Source organism: Mustela nivalis (assembly GCF_964662115.1).
Source record: "Mustela nivalis genome assembly, chromosome: 9".
Taxonomy (NCBI): Eukaryota; Metazoa; Chordata; class Mammalia; order Carnivora; family Mustelidae; genus Mustela; species Mustela nivalis.
This window is the reverse complement of record NC_139028.1, coordinates 108945761-108966590: the sequence shown is the minus strand read 5'-3', so window position 1 is coordinate 108966590 and position 20830 is coordinate 108945761. Positions and strand designations below refer to the sequence as shown.

Sequence of the window (20830 nt, the reverse complement as noted above, 5' to 3'; positions counted from 1 at the left end):
AGAACCGCTTCAGTAAGCCCGGGCCGTAGCTCCCAGCAAGCTTCCCATTTCCTCTAAGCTGCATTTTTTCCAAACTGACTTGAATCAGGAAGGATCCCAGCTCCATCTCCAGGAAGATTAAGTGTCAGCCAGCTGGCTTGCACCGAAGTTGTCCTGTCCGTCATTAGGAAGGCCAAGACACGACTTTGAATTTGATACAGAGAACTGGATGCCATATACCATCTGCTTTTGAAGGGCAGGGAAGTCCACTGTGTGAGAAGTGAAAGTAGGAAGTTGAAAGCAACTTCTGCTTTTCCTCTGTCCGGCCACGTTTTAAGTATATTATTGTTGTGACCTTTGAGAAACTACCGTGAGGGTGTTTAGGAAGCAAGTCTTTAATCTGAGGAATCAGCATCTTAAAATCAGCTAATAGCATTGTTTTGACCTTTTTCCTTCTTCCTGCAGAAGCGCAGCTGTGAATCATTCGCAGGTCTCCTGACAGCCTCTGCTTTCCTTTTGCTTGATGACTTGCACATAAGGCTGTTCTGTGACTCTGCCAGCTCCCACCTTAGCCAAGTTCATTTTCTGAGGCAGTATTACCCTCACTCAGACCTTAGGGTTGGGAAACTTCTAGAAGCGACCTAGGGAATCAGTGGTGTGTGTACTTGGCCAGTTATGAATACATTGTCTTAAATTATTTAGATGTTAAGTCAATCTAAAGAAGAGGAGAGAAATCCGCATATAACACAGGGAAAATGTCAAGATTTCACACACTTGGCCCCAAAAACATATTGATAGGGACACCTGGGTGGCTCAGTCGGTTAAGCATCTGCCTTTGGCTCAGGTCATGATCCCAGGGTCCTGGGATGGAGCCCCACGTCAGGCTCCCTGCTCAGCAGGGAGCCCACTTCCTCTGCCTGCTGCTGCCCCTGCTTGTGCTCACTCTCTCTCTCTCTTTCTCTCCCTCTGACTAACAAACGAACAAAAACACACTGCAAGGACAAGTATATTGTCCTCCAAGTGATTTTTTTATGCATATACATATGTAATTAGTACTATAGATATTCTTACCTTTTTTTCCCATGATACATCATGGACATCTTTCTATGTCACTATATAAAAGCTCCCCCATTTTAAGTAACCTGTATACCCAACATGGGGCTCTAACTCATCCCCAAGACTGAGAGTCCCATGCTCACCGACTGAGCCAGCCAGGTGCCCCGAGCCGCCCTTTTTAACAGTCGTGTGGTGTTCCACTGTGCGTCATTGCACTGTGACTTATTGAACTGCTCCCCTATTAATAGGATTCGATCTTCAGATACTTCTCGTCATTGTTCATCCAACAGTGCACAAAGGGGATCACCGTATAGCTCTTTCATGGTGTACAAAGAACACTCACACTCATCATCTTGCCAGTTCTCTCTATAACCTTTTGGAGTAGGATGGGCCACTCTGCAGGTACACTGCCACAGCTGTGTGTGGCTCAGAAAACTGTCCAGCTGGTGAGGGCTGACACTGGGATGTTTTAGGCTCCATGTCTAACGACCCGGCCACTAGAAGGCCCCTGTGCCTGCTCCCTGCTTTATCCAAGAGCAGCGGGAAAGCTCCAGGCATTTAAGGACACATCTGCAAAGTCTTCTGATGGGATTTGAACTTCGTCATTCTCAGTAGGCAAATCAAGCAGTTGCCTCTCAGGAACATCAAAGAAGGGGTTGGTTGAGGGGGTCATTACTGGGGCCAACTGCATTATTGTAAAGATCAGAGTTACAGCTGTCCGGCATCCGTATGGTCCTTTACTGTAATAACTTGGTCTGCCTGTGCCATGCCTGTCAAACTGCATTTTCCCACACTCTATCATGACAACCCTGAGGTCAGGAACAGGCTGACTACGTCAGGCCCAGTGGTGATAACTACAAACGGAGGCCCCGCGTCACTGCAGCCTGAGGTCTCGGGAGGACACTCACAGGTAGTGACAGGCACTTGGAGAACAAAGGTCGAGGGAGTCGGGAGGTGGGAAGACAGGTACTCGAGACAGTGGTCAGGAAAGGCTGTGACGCGTAGGTGCACGAATGTGACAAGAGGACAGCGGTGCGAGGGGCTCAGAAGAGCATCCGAGGCAAAAGGAAGAAGACGGCCAAGACCCTGAGAGGAGAATGAGCTCAAGGCCCACAGGCGGCTGATGTGGCTGGAATGAAGCAGGGATAGAGGGGCCCACAGGGCCTTGAAGGGATTTGCTTTCATCTGCAGAGTGTTTGAGGAAAAAGCACAAAACAAGGCGTGACCTGATTTGTGCTTGTGAAAATCACTGCAGCGTGAAGATGGCAACAGGCAAGAGAAGGGGCCACTTGAGAGAGGGCCTCACAACACTACTTCTCGTCTGCAGAAGACAAAGCCTTTAGCAGGCAAGGTGACCGAGAGAGAGTCATTTTTGAAAAATTAGGTCTAGGACAGTGCTTACCTTCGGGAGCATTTAAGGGAATGGGATTCAGATAAAGTTGTAGGAAACCGGCTGTTGGGTGGTGGATTGGTGGGTGTTCGCTTTACTAATAATGTGCTTCACAGCTTCTGTGTATCAGCATTCAGCGTCTGTTAGGGGCCAAATTGTGTCCCTTGAAACTCACATTGGAGTCCTGACCTCCAGGGCCTCAGAATGTGGCTGTATTTGGAGATGGTGTCTTCAAAGTGAAGAGGTTAAGTGAAAAATGAGGTCATTAGGGTGGGCTCGAAACCAGTATGGCTGTCCTTTTAAGAGGACATTGGGACATGGGCACAGAGAAAAGGACCATCTTAAAAGTGAAAGGGAGATTTCAGAAGAAGCCAGTCCTGTCCATACCTGCACTTGATCTCAAACTTCTAGCCTCCGGAATTGTAAGAAAATAAATTTTCATTATTTAAGCCCCCAAGTCTGTGGTCCTTTGTTACAGTAGCCCTGGAAAACTAGTAAGTAGAGGTGTCAAATATTTCATCTTTAAGCATTTTTAATTATCGGGGCTCCTGGGTGGCTCAGTCATTAAGCATCTGCCTTTGGCTCAGGTCATGATCCCGGGGTCCTGGGATCAAGCCCTGCATCGAGCTCCCTGCTCAGCGGAAGACTGCTTCTCCCTCTCCTACTCCCCCTGCTTGTGTTCCCTCTCTTGCCGTGTCTCTCTGTGTCAGTTAAATAAACAAAATCTTCTAAAAAAAATGTAAAAAATAAAGTAAAAAGTTTTAATTATTTTTAAAAATCCCATGGGGTAGTAGAAAAATATATATCAAAATGTTAAGAACAGTCATCTCTGAAAGGTGTGATTATGGGGAGTTTTCATTTTCTGTATTTACATTTCTGAACCTTTATTTTTTAATTCTTTTTTTTAATTAATTAATTTGACAGAGAGATCACAAGTAGGCAGAGAGGCAGGCAGAGAGAGAGAAGGAAGCAGGCTCCTTGCTGAGCAGAGAGCCCAATGCGGGACTCCATCCCAGGACCCTGGGATCATGACCTGAGCCAAAGGCAGAGGCTTTAACCCACTGAGCCACCCAGGCACCCCCCCATTTCTGAACCTTTTATATATTTCATAATGAATATAATAGGGGTTTGTATTTGAAAGAAAACAGAGCATGGATATGACTTGTCCAAGATGGCAGTGAATTGAGTAGCCGAGAAAGAAAACTTGAATCACATGTACAATCATTTCCCATTGCTTCTTCATTAACAGACAAGTAAGCAGACATATTGTGTGGGACATCCAAAAACTGCTCCTTGGAAGGGAACCCTTTTTTCCCTCCTTCCCTCTTCTTGCTGCCCAGAATGCAGTTGTGATGGCTGGAGCTTTGGCTGCCACCTTGAGGCAAAAGGTAATATCAACAGCAGAGGAGAAAGAGTCAGTCAGAGTGAGTCTCTGAAGACTTCAATGAGCTACTCTACCAATTCTGAGCTGCCTGCCTACCTCTGGATCTCTTTTATATGTGAGAATAAATTCTAATGTGTTTAAGCCAACATAAATGAAGTCTTTCACTTGCAAATAAACCAAATCCTAATTATTACACAGTTTCTTTAGTCGTTTCATATTAGAGTTAAGTTAGTGAGGGGAGAAGCAGTATTGAATAATCTTTTAATAATTTATCATAAATTGGAGGGATGGCAAAAATGGTATCTTTCCTGGGAGTAACAGGCGGGACCAGGCTGATGATACTTTTTAAAAATAGAAGAAGCTGGGCGCCTGGGTGGCTCAGTGGGTTAAGCCGCTGCCTTTGGCTCAGGTCATGATCTCAGGGTCCTGGGATCGGGTCCCGCATCGGACTCTCTGCTCAGCAGGGAGCTGCTTCCCTCTCTCTCTCTGCCTGCCTCTCCATCTACTTGTGATTTCTCTCTGTCAAATAAATAAATAAAATCTTAAAAAAAAATAGAAGAAGCTATGTTTATTTTCTGTTATCAAAATGAAAACAAATGCCATGTTTTGTTGATGACACCAGCTGTAACTGTTTGGGTTGTTTATGTTATTAAGAAGAGAAGAGTTTTTATGGCACCTATGGTACAAAGGACAGCCTGCCTCAGCTGTGGGCCTTTGCCCTTACAAATTACCTACTTGTTCAAGTCTGTTTCTCCATCTGTAAAAGGGGGCATAAAGCAGCTGGGATTGTGACAAGGAATAAATGCAATTATATTTGTGAGTGTGCTTAACAATCAGTAAAAGTTGTGGGGCACCCAGCGGGCTCAGTCAGTTAAGCATCTGCCTTTGACTCAGGTCATAATCTTGGGGTCTCAGGATCCAGTCCCACGCCGGGCTCCCTGCTCAGCAGGAAATCTATTTCTTCTCTCTCTAACCCCTCCCCACCCCTGCTCGTGCTCTCTCTCTCTTTTAAATAAATGAATAAATAAATTTTTTAAAAATCATGTAAAAGCTTAAAAAAAAACTTCAATAAAGCTTCACTGTATTAACACACTCCTGCATCGTATGAAGTCCCAGTATTTCTAGGCTTCTCTATGGCATGTCTAATATTCCCAAGGAAGTCTTGGGCCCCACTTGGGTTAGCTCTGCTGTGCTTCAAAGATAGTCTTGAATAATTAATAATTACAGGTAGCATGGACTGATCATTTACTCTATGACAGATTTCATTCGTGCATTTTCATTTAATCCGTCCCTCAAAACCTTGAGAAATAAACGCTGTTCACATGGTCATTAGGAAACTGTTGAGAGGTTTAAGTAAATCCCCCCAAGATCGCATTCCCTTCGCACAAGCAGAACAAGGACCCCAGTGATCAGGGTCCCGAGGCAGAGTAACGCATCACTCTTACAAAGCCTCAGTGAGCCAATGCCGCCTCCTGCTGGGGGGTTAGAGATTTTCCCAGATAGTAGGCAGGTCCCATTTTTTAAGTATACAATTATTCCCTGTGGGACTGTCTACCAAATAGATACACAATGTGGTCTTCCTTTCTAGGACCGACCGTTCCCCTTGGTCACCCCAGAGTAGAGGGCTGAATGACCTCCCGGGAAGTTCTGTTAAAGTCCTGTTCCGATATCCTGGCAGTTCCCGCCTCACTTTTGTGTCTTTCTACTTTCGGTGAATTTCATCAGCCTACTGCACGAACTGGACCTAAATTGGAAGAACAATTGGCTCAGACGAAGTACTTGCTCCGGGGAAAGTGAGACAGCCAGGCAGACCATTCCTTGGTAACCACAGAGAGAACCATTCATTCCTCTTTTCCACGCTCAGTGCAGCCCTGAAACTAGAAGGCTTTAAGCATCGTTTGGACAAAGCATGCATGAGTGGCTCTGACCCCCGTGGCTCTATGGCAGTCCCAGTCCAGGCTTACCACCAAGGGCAGTATCTGTCAGGGGTCCAGCCTGCCTTGCCTTTCCTGTGGGTTGAGGGAACCACATAATGTAAGCCTGACCTATAGGGGGAATGGTTTCCTGTTGTGGGTGCCCTGGAAACGCCCTCTTTAGGAGCAGGTACTCAACCCAGCTGCTGACATCATCAGTGCCTCCTGGCTCTCCACTGAGCCTGTCTCCCTCTGGGAATCGCCCTCACCCCCAAGGAAATGCCTCAGGCTGGGCCACCTTCTTGGATGCAGCCTGGAAGCAACAATGGACTGTGCTGTGCTGCGAGTGCCCCCAGCCACCTTGCGTAAAGGGCGGAAGCCTGGGATGGGCTCGTCACAGCCAAGTGCCTCTCAGGCCCGCTTCTCCCTCGGATCTGGTTTCCTCCTCCTGCTCACAGTGAGCCTCTGGAACGTGTGCACCTGCCGCCACATTCAATCCAGACTCTGCATCTCTTGTAGAAAGCTGCACGTGGTCCCCAACTGCTGGTTCTTTTCCCCTCTTGTGACTCTAGTGACAATAACAAAAATTGGGGTCATTTTAACCCCTAATCACTCCGATTACACTTGGAATAGAACCCACACCACTCTGGAGGCCTGTGCCCCCGGCCCTTCATCCCTCCACCTCAGTCACCGCCTCTCCTCTCCTCCTCGGACCTTCCCACAAGAGTGACCATCTTTGGGGCCAGTCAGTGGCTCAGGGGAGGGGTGTGAGACTCTTGATCTCAGGGTTCTGAGTTCGAGACCTACACTGAGTGTAGAGATTACTTAAACAGAAAAGTCTTTTTTAAAAAAAAATGACTATCCTGTGTGCCTGGATGGCTCATTTGGTTGATCGACTGCTTTTAGCTCAGGTCATGACCCTGAAGTCCTGGGATCAAGTCCTGCATCAGGCTCCCTGCTCAGGAGGAAGTCTGCTTCTCCCTCTGACCATCCCTGTCTCATGTTCTCTGTCTCCAATAATCTTTTTTTTTTTTTTTAATTATTATCTCCATTCATTCTTTCCTTCTCTAACTCCTCCCCAGTCCCCAGATCTTAGAGAAAGTTCATCCCTGTTTGAAACGGGTCACACCTGTTAATTCTTTGATCGCACCTCACCTGCCCTCCACATTACTGTATGTATGTATAGGATTACATCTTTTCTCTATGAAAATACTATATATACTCTTTTCTGTGTTTCCTGCTCAATACCTGGGTGTTCCCAAGATCCTCTATATTCCACGAGGAACGAGAACCTATTTGTACATTCACTATCCTGTCCCTAACACCTGGCTCAGGCCTGGAGATGTTCTAGCAGATGCTCAATAAACATTTGTTACATGTGAATAGGCCAGGCTGTGTGCTACCGGCATGCGGGAACTGCAGATGACAGACACAGATCTACAGGTCACATGCTGGAGGAACTCGCCCTGTAGCGGCTATCATATGTGAAGAACACAAATGACTTAAGGCGAGACAACAAATATCACCGCAAATCCTATGAGTCCTGTGGAGGGAGCATTACTTCAAGGCAAGTAAGGAAAGGAGATGCTGTGTAGGGGGAATATTGTGCCGGGCGTTAAAAGAAGGGGAAGCATTCGCAGAGGCACCCACGTGGGAAAGCACAGGGCAAATGTGGAAACAGACGTTGGGACCAATTTAACGGGAGCATTGAATACATCAAGACATTAGAGCAAGAGACTGCCTGAAAAGAAGTCACTACAGATTGTCCTTATTTGCTAGGCTAAGAGATCTGGGCTGTATTCCGGAGGCAGCAGTGACCGACGATGACTCAACTCAGCCTTTGAAAACATTAAGAAAAATGCTCTTTTCAGATATACAAGTAGAAATAATAGTAGACACCCATATGCTTCTCACCAACATCCAACAGTTAACATGGGGCTCTATTAGGTTTGGGGTGCCTGGGTGGTTCAGTGGGTTAAAGCCTCTGCCTTCAGCTCAGGTCATGATCCCAGGGTCCTGGGATCAAGCCCCACGCCAGGCTCTCTGCTCAGCGGGGAGCCTGCTTCCTCCTCTCTCTCTCTCTGCCTGCCTCTCTGCCTACTTGTGATTTCTGTCAAATAAATAAATAAAATCTTAAAAAAAAAAACCATGGAGGCTCTATTGCTTTATAGAGATATACAGATGCATGGAATAGATACACAGATATAAATGTGTGTGTGTGTGTGTGTGTGTGTGTGTGTGTGTGCATTCCAGAGTATGTATTACTTTTTCTTGGCTCATTCTTTCTTATTCTTTTAATCTTTCTTTCCTTTTCTGAGCCATTTCCAAGGAAATTACAAACACTATGACTCTTCATTATCAATTATTTCTCCTAATATTAAAGGTGCTTTTCCTTCATAGCCATCATACCAATATCACATTGAACAAATGTAGTAACTGCCTAACATCATCTAATACCAATCCTTTTTCAAATTTCCCCAGTTATCCTCCAAATGTATAAAAAGCTCTTTTGTTTTGTTTTTTCAGAACCAGAATCTAATTAGGTATGAGGTTGTATCTTTCAATTTTTTTTTTTTTTTTAATTTAGGACCATCACCCTCCTGGCCCTTTTTTATGACATCAATTTCCCTTAATCTTTAGGTCTTGTCTTCTAGAAAATCAGTTGTCTTTATAGAACGCCTCACATTCTTGATTTACCTGATGGTCTTCCTTTGGGGTGTTGTTTAACTGGTTGCTCCAGCTCCTATAAACCAAAGGTTAGATTTGAAGGCTTGATTACATTCAGAATTCAGCATTTAGGGCAAGAAATTTTCATTAGCAGTGCTGTATACTTCATGCTGCAGCACACCAGGAACCTCATAAAAATATTGATTGTCCCAGGGTGAATGATGCTAAGTTGGATAGCTGACTTAAGGCGGGAACAGCCAGGTTTCCCTACTGTAAAAGTAGCTCATTATCCTTTGTGACTGACAAGTAATCTGAGGGATATGCCTGACAGCCCAAGTCACATTTTTGTAGCTGTTTAGTTTTAGCAAACATTTCCAAGTGCATTTAATCACAACAGCATCCCAGTAAGGTTTGATACCCATTTAAGAGAAGTGAAAACTGAGGCTCAGGGGCCTGAGTGACTTTCCCGAAGTCGCAAAACCAATAACTAGCAAAGGCAGGACACAAACATAAAGGGATTCACTTTAATTCAGTTTTATTTTTCTTTTTAAAAATATCACAATTAGGGTGCTGAGTGGCTCAGTTGGTTAAGCATCTGCCTTCAGCTCAGGTCACGATACTCGGGTCCTGGCATCGAGCCCTGCTTCAGGGTCCCTGCTCAGTGGGGAGTCCACTTCTCCCTTACCCTCTCCCCCTGGTTGGGCTCTCTTTCTCTGTCAAATAAATAAATGAAATCTTAAAAAAATTACAAATCACAAATAATCTACATCTAACTGCAGGTTTTCAAAGGGTATCCTCTCTCCAGAATGCAATAACTATTTCTCTTTTATATCAACATTTTCTGAAAAAGAGTATTCTTCACTTTCTTGATACCAGAGAGCACAATGCCATGGAAATGCAGTTTGCTTTAAAAGGTCAGAACGGCTATTTGTGTTGCGGATTTAAACTAGCAAAATGTAACAGGTGCCGGATTCCCCAAAGCTCAGTTTGTAACAAGAGTTCACAACATCCCCATGTTCAATGAGCTACTGACTCTGAGACTTTCACAAACCTGTGAACCAGGGCAATGGTGCTAAAGCCAACCAGGGCCCTCAGGTCTGGAGGAGACACCCACCTGGAGAAGCACACAGAAAGGCAGGGCCTCTCAAGTTGATTTTCTCCTCACAGCGGGGTCAGCAGCCTGTGGGACAGAATGAGGAGTGCCGCCAGGTGGACTGGGGAGACCCGGACCCTGAGGCCTCCCCCGAAGCCTACCCCAAGGATGTCCCTGGAGGCTCTCGGTCCCCTCACCAGAAAGAATTCAAGAAGAGACCAGACACCCCGGGTGAGCGGTGCGAGCCAGGGAAGTTTGAGTTCCAGTACCCTCTGCAGACATGAGAGTCCTAGCACACTGGCAGTTGCATTTCTACCTCTCCCTGACAGCTGTACAGGGAGGAATGTTACTGGAGGCAGAGGTTTCCTGGAAGCCGGATTTCATACTTTTTCTTCCTTATTTGGCCAGGGGTTTCCGGCCTTCTTTGTTAGCCAGCTTGGTTTCATCTGGTTTCTTTTGGGTTTGGGACAGTGGCCAGGACAGGCCTCTGACCTTCTGATGACAGAACTGCACACCAATTCCCCTTTTCTGGTCTCTGGGTATTCTGTTAGAACCTGACTAGCTGCTGCTTCTAACATTTCTCCCTTCAAGCACTCTGGGCCCTTAGAATCTCGGAAGTAAAAATTCCCTTCATGCTGGTCTGGGACGTTCACCTTGCCTGAGGGTTCCAGAAGTCCTTGCTCTCTAAGTTTCAGGATACCTGGATGGACGGTGGGGAGCAGAAAGAAGTCACAGGCTTGGGGCAGAGGGTGTTAATAGGTTTTATCTTCATGGGGGATCAGTTGGAATCCCTGGTGCGCCATCATTTGTTAATGAAATGGTGGGGACTCTGGAAGAGACAATTTGATAAGAAAATTAAACAAACAAGGTCCAGAAGGCAAAAGCAACAATATAGCCACTAGTAGTCCTGAAAAGGTCAAGGATGGGGTTACAGGTGGGAAGCTCTTACATCCAGCATTCCAAATGTTAATAGCAGGATCAGCCCCTTTGGCCATTAGATGTAGCCATTAGACTGGGGCTTCTAATTCTGGGATGTTTTCTTCCACCTGGCCAGTGGTGTTGATGTAGGTGCAACACGTTCTGTTAATGACAGCACATACTCCATCTTGTTCAGCCAAAAATTAAATGTAAGGCCAGCCTGTTGTCTGTAATTACATTGGCCAAAGACAAGTATGACTTGGTAGAGATCTGAGAAATGCGATACAATGGGGAACGCTGGTTCATCCAAGGCTGCTGTCAGATTTCGCAGGGTGGTGCCACGATATGCAAATCCCCAAGGAGCTAATGCACTGCCAGCCAACAGAAGGCCTATGGCCCTTCTGGTTCTGGAGTGGGGTGGGCAGATATACAGGGATTCCAGGGTGCAACTGCCCCAATGTTTGAGGTTATCAGTACACTGAAATCCTAGGGCCAATACACGCTGAGTAAAGATGGGTCCCTGTGGATTGTGAGAAGGATGTACACAGATAAGGAGACAGTTGGCAGAGGTACATAAGGTCATGGGATAACCTGCTGTTCCTAGCTCCTGGAGCTGTTGGGCCTATAGGTAAGAGTTATTGTGTGTGCATTTGGGGAATCAGGGCCTGCCCCCCCATATCCTAGGGAACTGGAAAGTGGTGGTGAAGGGAGAAATTAAACAGTAATGCTGAATGGTGTCCAGTGAGGCCATGATCCAAAACATGGATGTATTGAGGTTTTACTTGAAAGGATGGAATTGGCACATACCCAATGGGTGACATTGTAACCCGTGTCAGTTTTATTTTCTAAGCAGGCATGCCACATTCCATGCCTGGAATACTGAATTGAGACATCAGAAAATCATCTGATGGTCCAGGGGTCACTGGCAAAGTGAAGTCCAGAGGCTGCCCCTGGAGGTGATGCTATTTGGCAGCTGATTGATCTTTCAGGTCTGTTTTTTTTTTTTTTTTTTTTTTTTTTTACAAGAACAGTATTTATAGGGTAAACAAATAGCAAATGTACAGCCTCCCGTCCCCAAGCCCCCACTGTCTCAGTGCAAGAAGTTCCCCTCTGAGCAGTGAGCTGAAAGCAGGGTGGAGGGATCAGGTCTGTTTTTATGGGTTGAATTATTGGAGTTATCTGCAAGTGGAGCTTAGGAAATAAGCAGGGTCCACTACCTGAAGTATCGGGGTGCAAGGAAGGGATAGGTCAACACAGACCCAATTAGGGCTGATAAGAATCCCTTCTAGGGAAGGGGCACTCAGCCTGGTAGTATTTTTGATGGAGAGTTATTTTAGGAGAATGAGCAGGATGAAAGAGGGGGTAAGAAAGATCTTTCTGGGGATGTAAGTGACAAATCCAGCAGCTGGAAGAGCTATTCCCCTTGCAGAGAATGTTGGACTCCTTCATGGATCTGCCTAGGTTAGAGCAGTAATGAGAGTGAGAAAAAACAAGACTTCTAGAGCCATGTCTGAAGGTTAGACCCAATAGGAAAGATGTTTTTTGTTTTGTTTTGTTTTGTTTGAAGGAGGGGGGTGGCTTAAGGATCACAAGAGAAACAACTCAGAGGCTCAAGTAGACAAAGCATAAGAAAATCCAGAACTCCTAACGTTACAGCTTTTACACACACAAAAAAATACCATAAAGCTGAAACAAATGTATATATTAAATACAAGGGGAAAAAAATACAAAACCAATAAATTCAAATTTACATTTAAAAAAAAAATCCAGGCAATAGCTAAACGTATGAAGCAAATACTCATCATAAGGTATCAATCACTTTTTTTTTTTAAAGAAGTAGCGTAGATTTTCCACTGGCTCACGGGAAAGGGATGGAATGTCACAGTTTTTGACTGTGGGCAGCCTGGACCCACGAGTTTATTTCTAGACAAATGAACCTAGCTCATCATACCTTAGAGCTTAGCTGCTGTTGGGTGCTAAGAAAAACCTGGTAGGGTCTCTACCATTTGGGGTTTAATTGATCTGAAGGTAAACCCTCCTTCCAGGTCTTTAATAAAACCATGTCTCCTGGCTTGATCCAAGAGACAGGCTCTTTCTTGGACAGAAAATCTTGCCGTAGTCAAGGATACCTGCTGTACCTGTCTTAGGCTGATTAAATGTTTTATAAATTTGTGAGCTTCTGAATCAAACAGCAGATCTGCTATTAAGAAAGGCCTCATATAGCATTCCACAGGGGCTGAGTCTGAGGTTCCTTTTTGGGGCCATTCTCATTCTTAAGAGAGCTATGGGCAGGAGTTTCATCCAGGATTCTGAGGTTTCCTGACAAAGTTTGGCCAAGATTTGATTAACCCTCTTGACCTTTCCCAAGGATTGGGGCCTCCAGGCAGTGTGAAGGTGATAATAAATTCCCAGGGCAGAAGGCACTTGCTGAGTCACCCTTACAATAAAGGATGGGCTGTTACCACTCTGCGGAGACTTTGGAGGCCCAAAATGCAGGATAACTTCCTTTAGTAGAGCTTCTGCTACCTCTTGAGCTTTTTCTGTTCTAGAAGGAAGAGCCTCTATCCAACCAGTGAAAGTGTCCAAGAAGACCAGGAGGTATTTACATCCCTGAGATGGGGGCATCTGAGTGAAGTCTATCTGCCAGTCCTCTCCAGGTTATGTGCCTTGTCTTTGGATGGGCTAGAGAAGGGGAGGTGTTGTTGTGACATAGGTTACAGGTCCTGGTGACTTCTTTGATCACCCATGACAGGGTAATTCCTGACTTTAAAACTCTAAGGAGGTTAACACGTCTCTTCCCAAATGAGAAAAGTCATGTAGTCCCTTGATGATTCTCCACCAGGATGCCTAGGGAAGCGTCACCTTTTGATGTCCACCGTCCCTTGGGATGGAGCTGGTAGTCTTTCTGCTGAGTCCAGTTTATTTTATTTACTTATTTTATTTATATTATTGGTAGTCTTTCTGCTGAGTCCAGTTTACTTCCCTCTTTGTATAATGGGACCTTTGCTGGAGGGTTGGTCCATGAAAGAGTAAAGCTGTATTGGGAGTTTGGGGCCTTAAAGCCATCTTTTAGAGCTTTCTACAAATATCTGGACTGCCCTAGGACCAACATTCCCTCTGGGGTATCTGGATTGACACTGGTGAACTTTTGTGGTCCTTCTACTGGACGGGGCAGAAAAGAGCAGGATTGTCATTGGGTCCTTGGGTGATCTCCCTCAGATTATCATAGTTTACTAGTTTGATACATCTTCTCTTGCTCTCCAGGAGGCACAGTACCATGTGGTCCCTGAGGTCTAGTCCCTGCTGCCCAGGCTGATAATTCCAATTAGGGTCTATCTGAGGTATGACAGTCATTCCAACTGGGGTATCTGTTAGGCTGGGTAGCATGAAGTTCTCCTCTTCTGCCTGCATACAGAATTGCTCCTCTGGATGGTAGTGATGGAACAGAATGACCAGAAGGTCCTTCCAGGTTGGATCAAAAGAATGGAGTCAGGCTCCTGAATTCCTCAGTAAATTTGTTAGGATCCTCAGAAAACCAGCTTAGCACTCATGGCACTGCCTGAAATCTAACATCAAAAAGGGAACAAAGAGTCTTTGTGGTCCCCTAAGTTCCACCCACCACATCCTGGAGGGGGCAGAGGAACTTTTTCTTTTGGTCTGAGTCTGGCCAAAAAGGGTAGACTGGTTGCTAGGGTGAGGGACTGGTTGCTTAGGCTGGAGCCAATGGTGCTGAGGTATTTCTGAGGGAAGCTACTACAAGAATTCCTTTCTTGGGGCCAAGATCTAATGACCCCACCTCCCACTGTGCATGTTTTATATTTGTCAGGGGCATCCCTGAGGGCCATAAAGGCCTGGATGGAAGGGAATCTCTACTCTTTTCTTGCATTGTATGGAAGACATCAACTTACAATATGGTTTTATAGTTAAGACTATCATTTTCTGACCAGATCTCCCCTCTAGCTTATATGGTGGCCAAGCAATATTACAAAAGAAAATAAGCATTTTCCTATTTAGGCTTTCTAATAGAAGCTGATCCTAGTGTCTCAAAATACACCCCAGGGGGCGTCTTTGGGGATAAGGTGGAATTTCCCATTGTCTTCAGGGAGAGAGCTGATGCCTGTAACAAGAAAAGGAGCAACTAAACCAGGTTCCCATTACCAGAAGCCTGGAGTCCTATTTCCCTGAGGAGAGTTAGCTCTCTCTCTGAAACCTGAGAGGATCTCAAGTGGTTACTCTTCTAGAAAGTTCCAATGGCGAGTAGACTGTGGGTGATCCCAGCCTACTGTCCATCCACTCCTGAAATCACGGCTATGGCCAGCATGCCGTGTGATGACCCAGCAGCCCTGACACCCCAGGGCCCTCGCCTTTTTCCAGTACCTGCTCTCCCAGAAGTGATGGCCTTCCTGAAGACCCAACAGAAATAATGCCTGATAATTAACCCTGATGTCCCAGGATGGATCCTTCCAAAACGGGCATTATCATGATTTCAAGATCTCTGAATATCCCACCTCCCTTGCTCTGATACACCTCTTAACAGCTGATGGCAAACAATAGCTACCAAACAGGAATCTCTTGGGTGATCTAAACATTTCTTGTCTGGCCTGTTGATCTCTCCCTCACTTTGTGGGCAGTTCTGGTGAAACTAACCTCTATTTTCCAGTTCTCTTTGCATCCCTGAATTATTTGGGTTGAGTCACATTTAATTAAGTGGTGGATAAGGCATACCCACAGGGAGAGATCTCAAAAACTGGGGTCCTTTGCCAGGGAGTAAAATGGTTTATAGCTATTTTATGGTGATCACAGTCTGAGCTGGCAGTCGTGCAGGACCTCTGCGATTCTGGAAAGGACATCTCACAGGTCTTTATGCCCCACCACCAACAGAGGAGAGTGCAGAAGAAGGTAGGAGAGGAAACAGTTGAAGGCAGACAAAGTGGGTCAGTGTCCCATGACCAAGAGGCAGAGTCCTATAGACAGAGTCAGCCTGGGAATCTCAGACCGTCACCTTGGGACCAGTGAAGAGGATCTCAGTGTGCTGCTGTGTCACCTGCACGAGTGAATGAGTGACCATGGAGCACTCTCTTACACGTCTCAGTTTCTCCCACCAGAAGTCTAAGACAACCAGAGTGGTTCGGAGCACCGGAGGATCAGTCCTTGTGTGTACATACCCAGATGAGCCAAAGTCTTAATTACTAGTGAGATGCAAAACCCCATGGGACTCTTGCACATCCTGAGAAATAATCTCCGACACTTCCATAACACTTTTAGTCACCGAAGAGTGACTGTTGGCTGGAAGGAGCAAGTGTCCCTTGATTCTTTGGAGCTGAAAATTAATCTCTCATTAATGCCACCAGACCATCCGGTTCCCTGGTAGACCAGAGAGAACAGCAAAGGAGGAGTGGTGAGTTGACTAAGCAACTCTCCAGCACGAAGGCGAGAGCTGGAGGCTCACCAGGGTGGAGAGGGTCCCTCAATGCGCTGTTCCTTCCTTCTGGCTGGCTTGCCAAAACGGTGCCGCCGGTAGACTGGGGAGACCCTGGCCCCTGTGGCCTCCGCCCAGCCCATTCCAAGGATGTCCCCGGACGCTGCTGGTCTCACTGCAAGAAAGAATTCAAGCACAGACCAGACACAGCGGATGAGCGGCGCAAGCAGGAAAGTTCATCGAAGTGCAAGCAGGCTCCGCAGGCGCGAGCGGGCCGGCTCGAGCGCCGCACGCCGGGGGCTCGGGTTTCGATCCTTTACGGACAGGTGTTAACCAGGGCTGCAGTATCTATTACCTGCGGCGGGGAATTCTCGAAAGCAGGGCTTCCCGCCATTTCTTCCTTATTCCGTCGGGGTTTCCAGCCTTCTTTGTCAGCCGGGGGGGCCAGTCCGGTTTGGTCCGGCGTCCCGCGGCTGTTTGGGGAGGGCCGCCAGGTCGGGCCTCCGACTTTCTGACCGCGCCGGCCGCGATGCCCCCTGCTCTGGACTCCTGAAGCCTAACGAGCTGCCTACTCCAACACGGGCAGACGACCGTCCGGAATCAGGAGCTAAGGGCCGTGGTGCGAGGAGGAGCAAAGCGGGGAAGGGAACTGGGAGGATCTTGGACGCGCGAAGGAACTGGGGACGCGGTCTGTGGACGCCGCAGCAGCCCGGGCCTCCCGCTCAGAGCCAGCTGCGAGGACGACGCCCTCAAAGAGGGCTTCCCACAGGCAGTGGCTAACGACGGAGAGTCGCTCCTCCCAACAGGAAACGACGGATGTCTTTGACTCAGGAAGAGAGACTCCAACCCCGCGCCTATGCGAAAAAACGCTTCTGGCCAGAGGACCCCGCTCGCCCACCCCGAAGAGCCGGCAGCAAGCAGACACGCCCCCAGGCGGGCTTCCCGGATCTTATTGGTTGTCTCCAGTCAGCCCCTCTCTCAATTGGTCAGCACTGCACAGCGTCAGCTGTCACAGACACTATCCAGAACCAATCATCTCTAATCCCCACTCTGGCTCTCTTCCAACATGTGAGTGACCTTTAGACGAACCAATAAGATAGGGAAAGTGAGGATGTGAAAACGAGACTCCTTCCCTTTTTCTTCCTCTCGTTCAGCAAATGGTAGCTAAGGCTGAGCAGCTGACACCAACCACCAATCCGTAAGGGCGGAACTGGGGCGCACAGAAGAGTGATGGCAGGGGGTGACGTGGCAGTGACGGGATCATAAACTGAAATGAGTGGCGGAAACCCTGGCCAATCCGTGACCGAATTGGCCGGGCACTCTGCATTCTTGGGTCCTCCCGGAGCGCCGGAGACTCCGGGAAAGCACCAATGGGCTTGTACGTGAGTCTGATTGGCCTTCAGCTAAACCAATCAGCGGCGTGCCTGCGGGACGCGTCCCACCCCGGGCTCTCACTGGGCGGTGTGAGATGACAGGCCCGAGAGAAATGCCAATGTCCTAGGGGTCCTCCGCAAGTGACGCTCAGGAGCACCAATCGACTGTCTCCTTCCCGGCGGCCGAGCCCTCCTCCCGCGGCGGGCCTGGCGGGGCGGGGACGCTGCGCGGCCGCTGCTGATGCGCTAGCCGTGTGGGGCTCTCCGGGCGGCGACGGCGGCTCTCGTAGGCGGTTCCGGTCCTGTATCTCGGGGCGGCGGCGGCTCATGGCGGCGACGGAGCTGAGAGGGGTGGTGGGGCCAGGGCCGGCGGCCATCGCAGCTCCGGGCGGCGGCGGCACCGGTCCCCCCGTGGTGGGAGGCGGCGGCGGCCGCGGAGACTCGGGGCCGGGCTCCGGGGCCGCGCTGGGCACGGTGGCCGCGGCGGCGGCGGGCGGCCCGGGCCCCGGCGCTGGGGGAGTGGCGGCTGCGGGCCCGACCCCTGCGCCTCCGGCGGGGGGCTCCGGCGGCTCGGGCGCCGGGGGTTCGGGCTCGGCTCGAGAGGGCTGGCTCTTCAAATGGACCAATTATATCAAAGGCTACCAGCGGCGGTGGTTCGTGCTGAGCAACGGGCTCCTGAGCTACTACAGGTAACTGCTTCCGGGGCGCCGTCCCCCACGGCAGCCCACAGTCCCCGCGCCGTCACCCTCTCGAGCCGGCACCGCAGCCAAGGTCGCCCCAGGCCCCTTTTCGTCACCTGCGCGCATTGACAGCCCGCGACGCGAGCCCACTGCCACGAAAGTGAACGCCCCGGCTCTAAGCCCTCCACCCGGGTTACCCGCCCTTAGTGCAATACCTTCCCCTCCGTCCCTGGCCTTTCCAATCGTTTGGAGAGCATCTACTCTTCCATTGTGTTTCCACCAGCACAGAGGTGCAGTGATGAATTCTGCAAGGAAGGCGCTGTTGTGGGTGCTAAGGGACGCGTGTAGGAGAGCAGAGCCTAGGCATGGCTCTCCAGGAACTTGCTGTGAAAGTCCCAAGTCTTAGCTGTCTGTGCCCAGTCTCCAGAATTCAAGGTTATTAGCAGCCCTTGATGTACCCGACGTTGTTCTCTCCACTTTCAGGCACAAGGACGCCAGGCACAGGGTGGCCTTGGTATCTACCCCCTGTTTTCCTTATCTCTCCCAGACTTGGCATATGCCTTCACCTTCTGGACAGCCCGGAGTGGAGATGTGCTCTCCAGTGCTGCTTTTATTCACACTCATCCACCTGCCCGCTATGGGAATGGTTTAAGTGGTTTATCTAGTATTTCTGGGGTCTCTTTGGTTGGTTCGGTTTAAGTTTTATTAAAAGAAGAATCCATATCTTTGGTATGATTACTTCTGTTCCACAGTGTTTGTTCTGGAGTGTTTAATATATATTTATGGTGACTCACAGTCTTGCCATAAACTGCAGCCTGCTTTTGGCTACTTGAGTTACTAGACATAGGATAGTGGATTTGGGAAGAAACATAGACATTTTCCGAGTGCTGGACAGTTTGGATAGTTTCGTTGACTCCTGACACTAGCTCTGGGAGTTAGGAGATATTCCCATCTTACTGATGAGGAAACTAAGACCTAGCTGGACAATTTTTCCAAGGTCTTAAGGAATCAGGATTTGAAACTAGTTCTCTTCACACCAACATAACCTAAAACTCGGGTTAGTGTTACATGAATCAGTCAGATAATAGAGATCGTTGCTTGCCTATAGCAAATGCGTTTCTAGGTCACCGTTACTATATGTCCTTTATACAGAATATAATTAGTCTGTTTAGGGGAGACTTTGCTTAATAAAATGGCATTTCTAATTGAAATTTTTTTATAAAGACCATCCTGTTTGAGACCCCAAACTCTGTGAAGAACAGCTCACTCTTTTTCTCTTCCTCTGCAAGTAGTCATTCTGCCACCAGGAGAGTTAGAGTGAATGAATCTCTTGCATCAGCTCTTAGAGAATTTTGAGGGGAAATTGAAGGTGGGAGTTGGAGGTTGTTGAAGTAAGAACACATTCTTATCTAGTCTCTAACAGTGGAAAATGCCTTAGCACATCCTGACTGCTTCAGCTACGTTGTGAATAGTTGTGTGTGTCATTTGCATTATTATATGTTCAGAATTGATTTTAATTTTAACCTCTCTAAGTAGTCATCCAGGATGATCAGTGGAGGGTTAGATCTGACATTTTAGTGTGTTCCAAAACTTTCCCTCTACTCAAGTCCTGCTTTCCTGTTAGACTGACCGTCATTCTAATGTTCAGTTGATTCGTATCCTAACTTAGCTTGTAAGTCACTGTTAACATTGATTCCTCGTCTTCAGAAGTTGTGTCACAGTGCAGGCCTTACTGTGTGGCCATTTTTCCTCATCCAAATTCTTACCAGTTCCACTTTCCAGGCCAGTTGATTCTTTGATCAGTTACAGCCTTAAACAATGTTGATATTGGCTGGACATTAAGAACTTAAATGTTGCGGTCTCTTCAGGTATTTGCAATCACTTTTAACTTGGCTCCTTCAAGAGCTAGTGGCACCTGTCTGACAACAGATCAAACTCCTTCCAAAGCATACCAAATCACATATTGGGAAATGTGCATACGCCTGTCTTTGCCAGCTAAGATGGTCCCACCCACAGACCAACCAAGCAACAGGAGCCAGGGTTATCAAATCTGTGCACTGCTTCAAAATCACACTGAAGTACTTCCTACCAACTACACTCGTAGTTTATTCTTAACAGGGTTCTTTGGGTCCCCATCTCCTTAGAGTTATTCAGCTAAATTGTCATTCCTCCCACTTTTTGTGCCTCTGTAACCTGTCATCTCCTCTATATGCCTTTTATAAAATGCTGTTTTCTTTTTACCTGAGGTCATGTATTTCTTAGACCCACCCTGTGATGAACCATCCCAATGGCCTTTAGCGGGCCACTTCCCTCTTTTTACCCATCTTGTTCTTCTTTACATGGATGTTCCATTACTTAAAACCATATGTAGAATCCCAGCTTTCCCAGACACATGGTGACAGGGCTATGTAGCATTAGTTTTCCTGACTAGCTTCCAGAGATTGACTTACTGTTTTGGCTGACCTTTTTAGGGAACTTTCTAGACAGAAAGTATCACCTAATTGATATGTAGTGACTGAAGAACATATTTTGCACTCTGAAAATCACATCTTTCCAGCCTCTGTACTAATCATCTGTAAACATACATGCATCTGCCCGAACCCAAGAGCTCCTGAGTCAAGCCTGCCTTACTCCTAGGGTTCCTTGGTAGTTCTAAAACTGCTGTAGACTTTATGGGATGTGAGAAACTCCTTAAGTTCGTGAAGATGACCCAGGCAGAAGACATTCGTGTAAGTGTCTGGTGAAAAGTACCAACAGATAGTGGGGAAAGTGGTACAAAGTCCAAGTAGCTCCCTTGGAGTAGAAAGCAAGGGTGAGTTGGCCTGTCAGCTGTGGGTCTGAAATTCGGCCTGCATTATTCATAATGTAACTGAAGCTTGGGGGCGGGGGAGGCGGGGGAGGGGAGGTAAGAATAGAAAAAAAACAGGGATTCTCATTACAGTGTAGCAGGTGCAGGAG

General features: G+C 47.6%; 1 protein-coding gene and 1 long non-coding RNA gene across 3 annotated transcripts in view; one reads left to right on the top strand and one right to left on the bottom strand.

The window, feature by feature from the left end:
• Positions 1 to 8907: 8907 nt before the first annotated feature.
• On the bottom strand, positions 8908 to 16181 carry LOC309873022. Of its 2 annotated transcripts, none has more exons than XR_014316144.1 (3): positions 15850 to 16181; positions 10136 to 10311; positions 8908 to 9102 (listed from the first exon to the last, which is right to left on the bottom strand). It is a non-coding gene; the product is annotated as an uncharacterized lncRNA (long non-coding RNA). The 2 variants fall into 2 exon arrangements; XR_014316145.1 differs by having other exon boundaries at positions 10183 to 10311.
• Positions 16182 to 17414: 1233 nt separating this feature from the next.
• Positions 17415 to 20830, top strand: part of OSBP (oxysterol binding protein) — a 34332-nt gene continuing 30916 nt past the window's right edge. Inside the window, exon 1 of the mRNA XM_082747602.1 lies at positions 17415 to 17881. Within this exon, the coding sequence (XP_082603728.1) occupies positions 17520 to 17881 (362 nt within the window). The 5' untranslated portion in view covers positions 17415 to 17519. The remainder of the gene's footprint in view (positions 17882 to 20830) is intronic.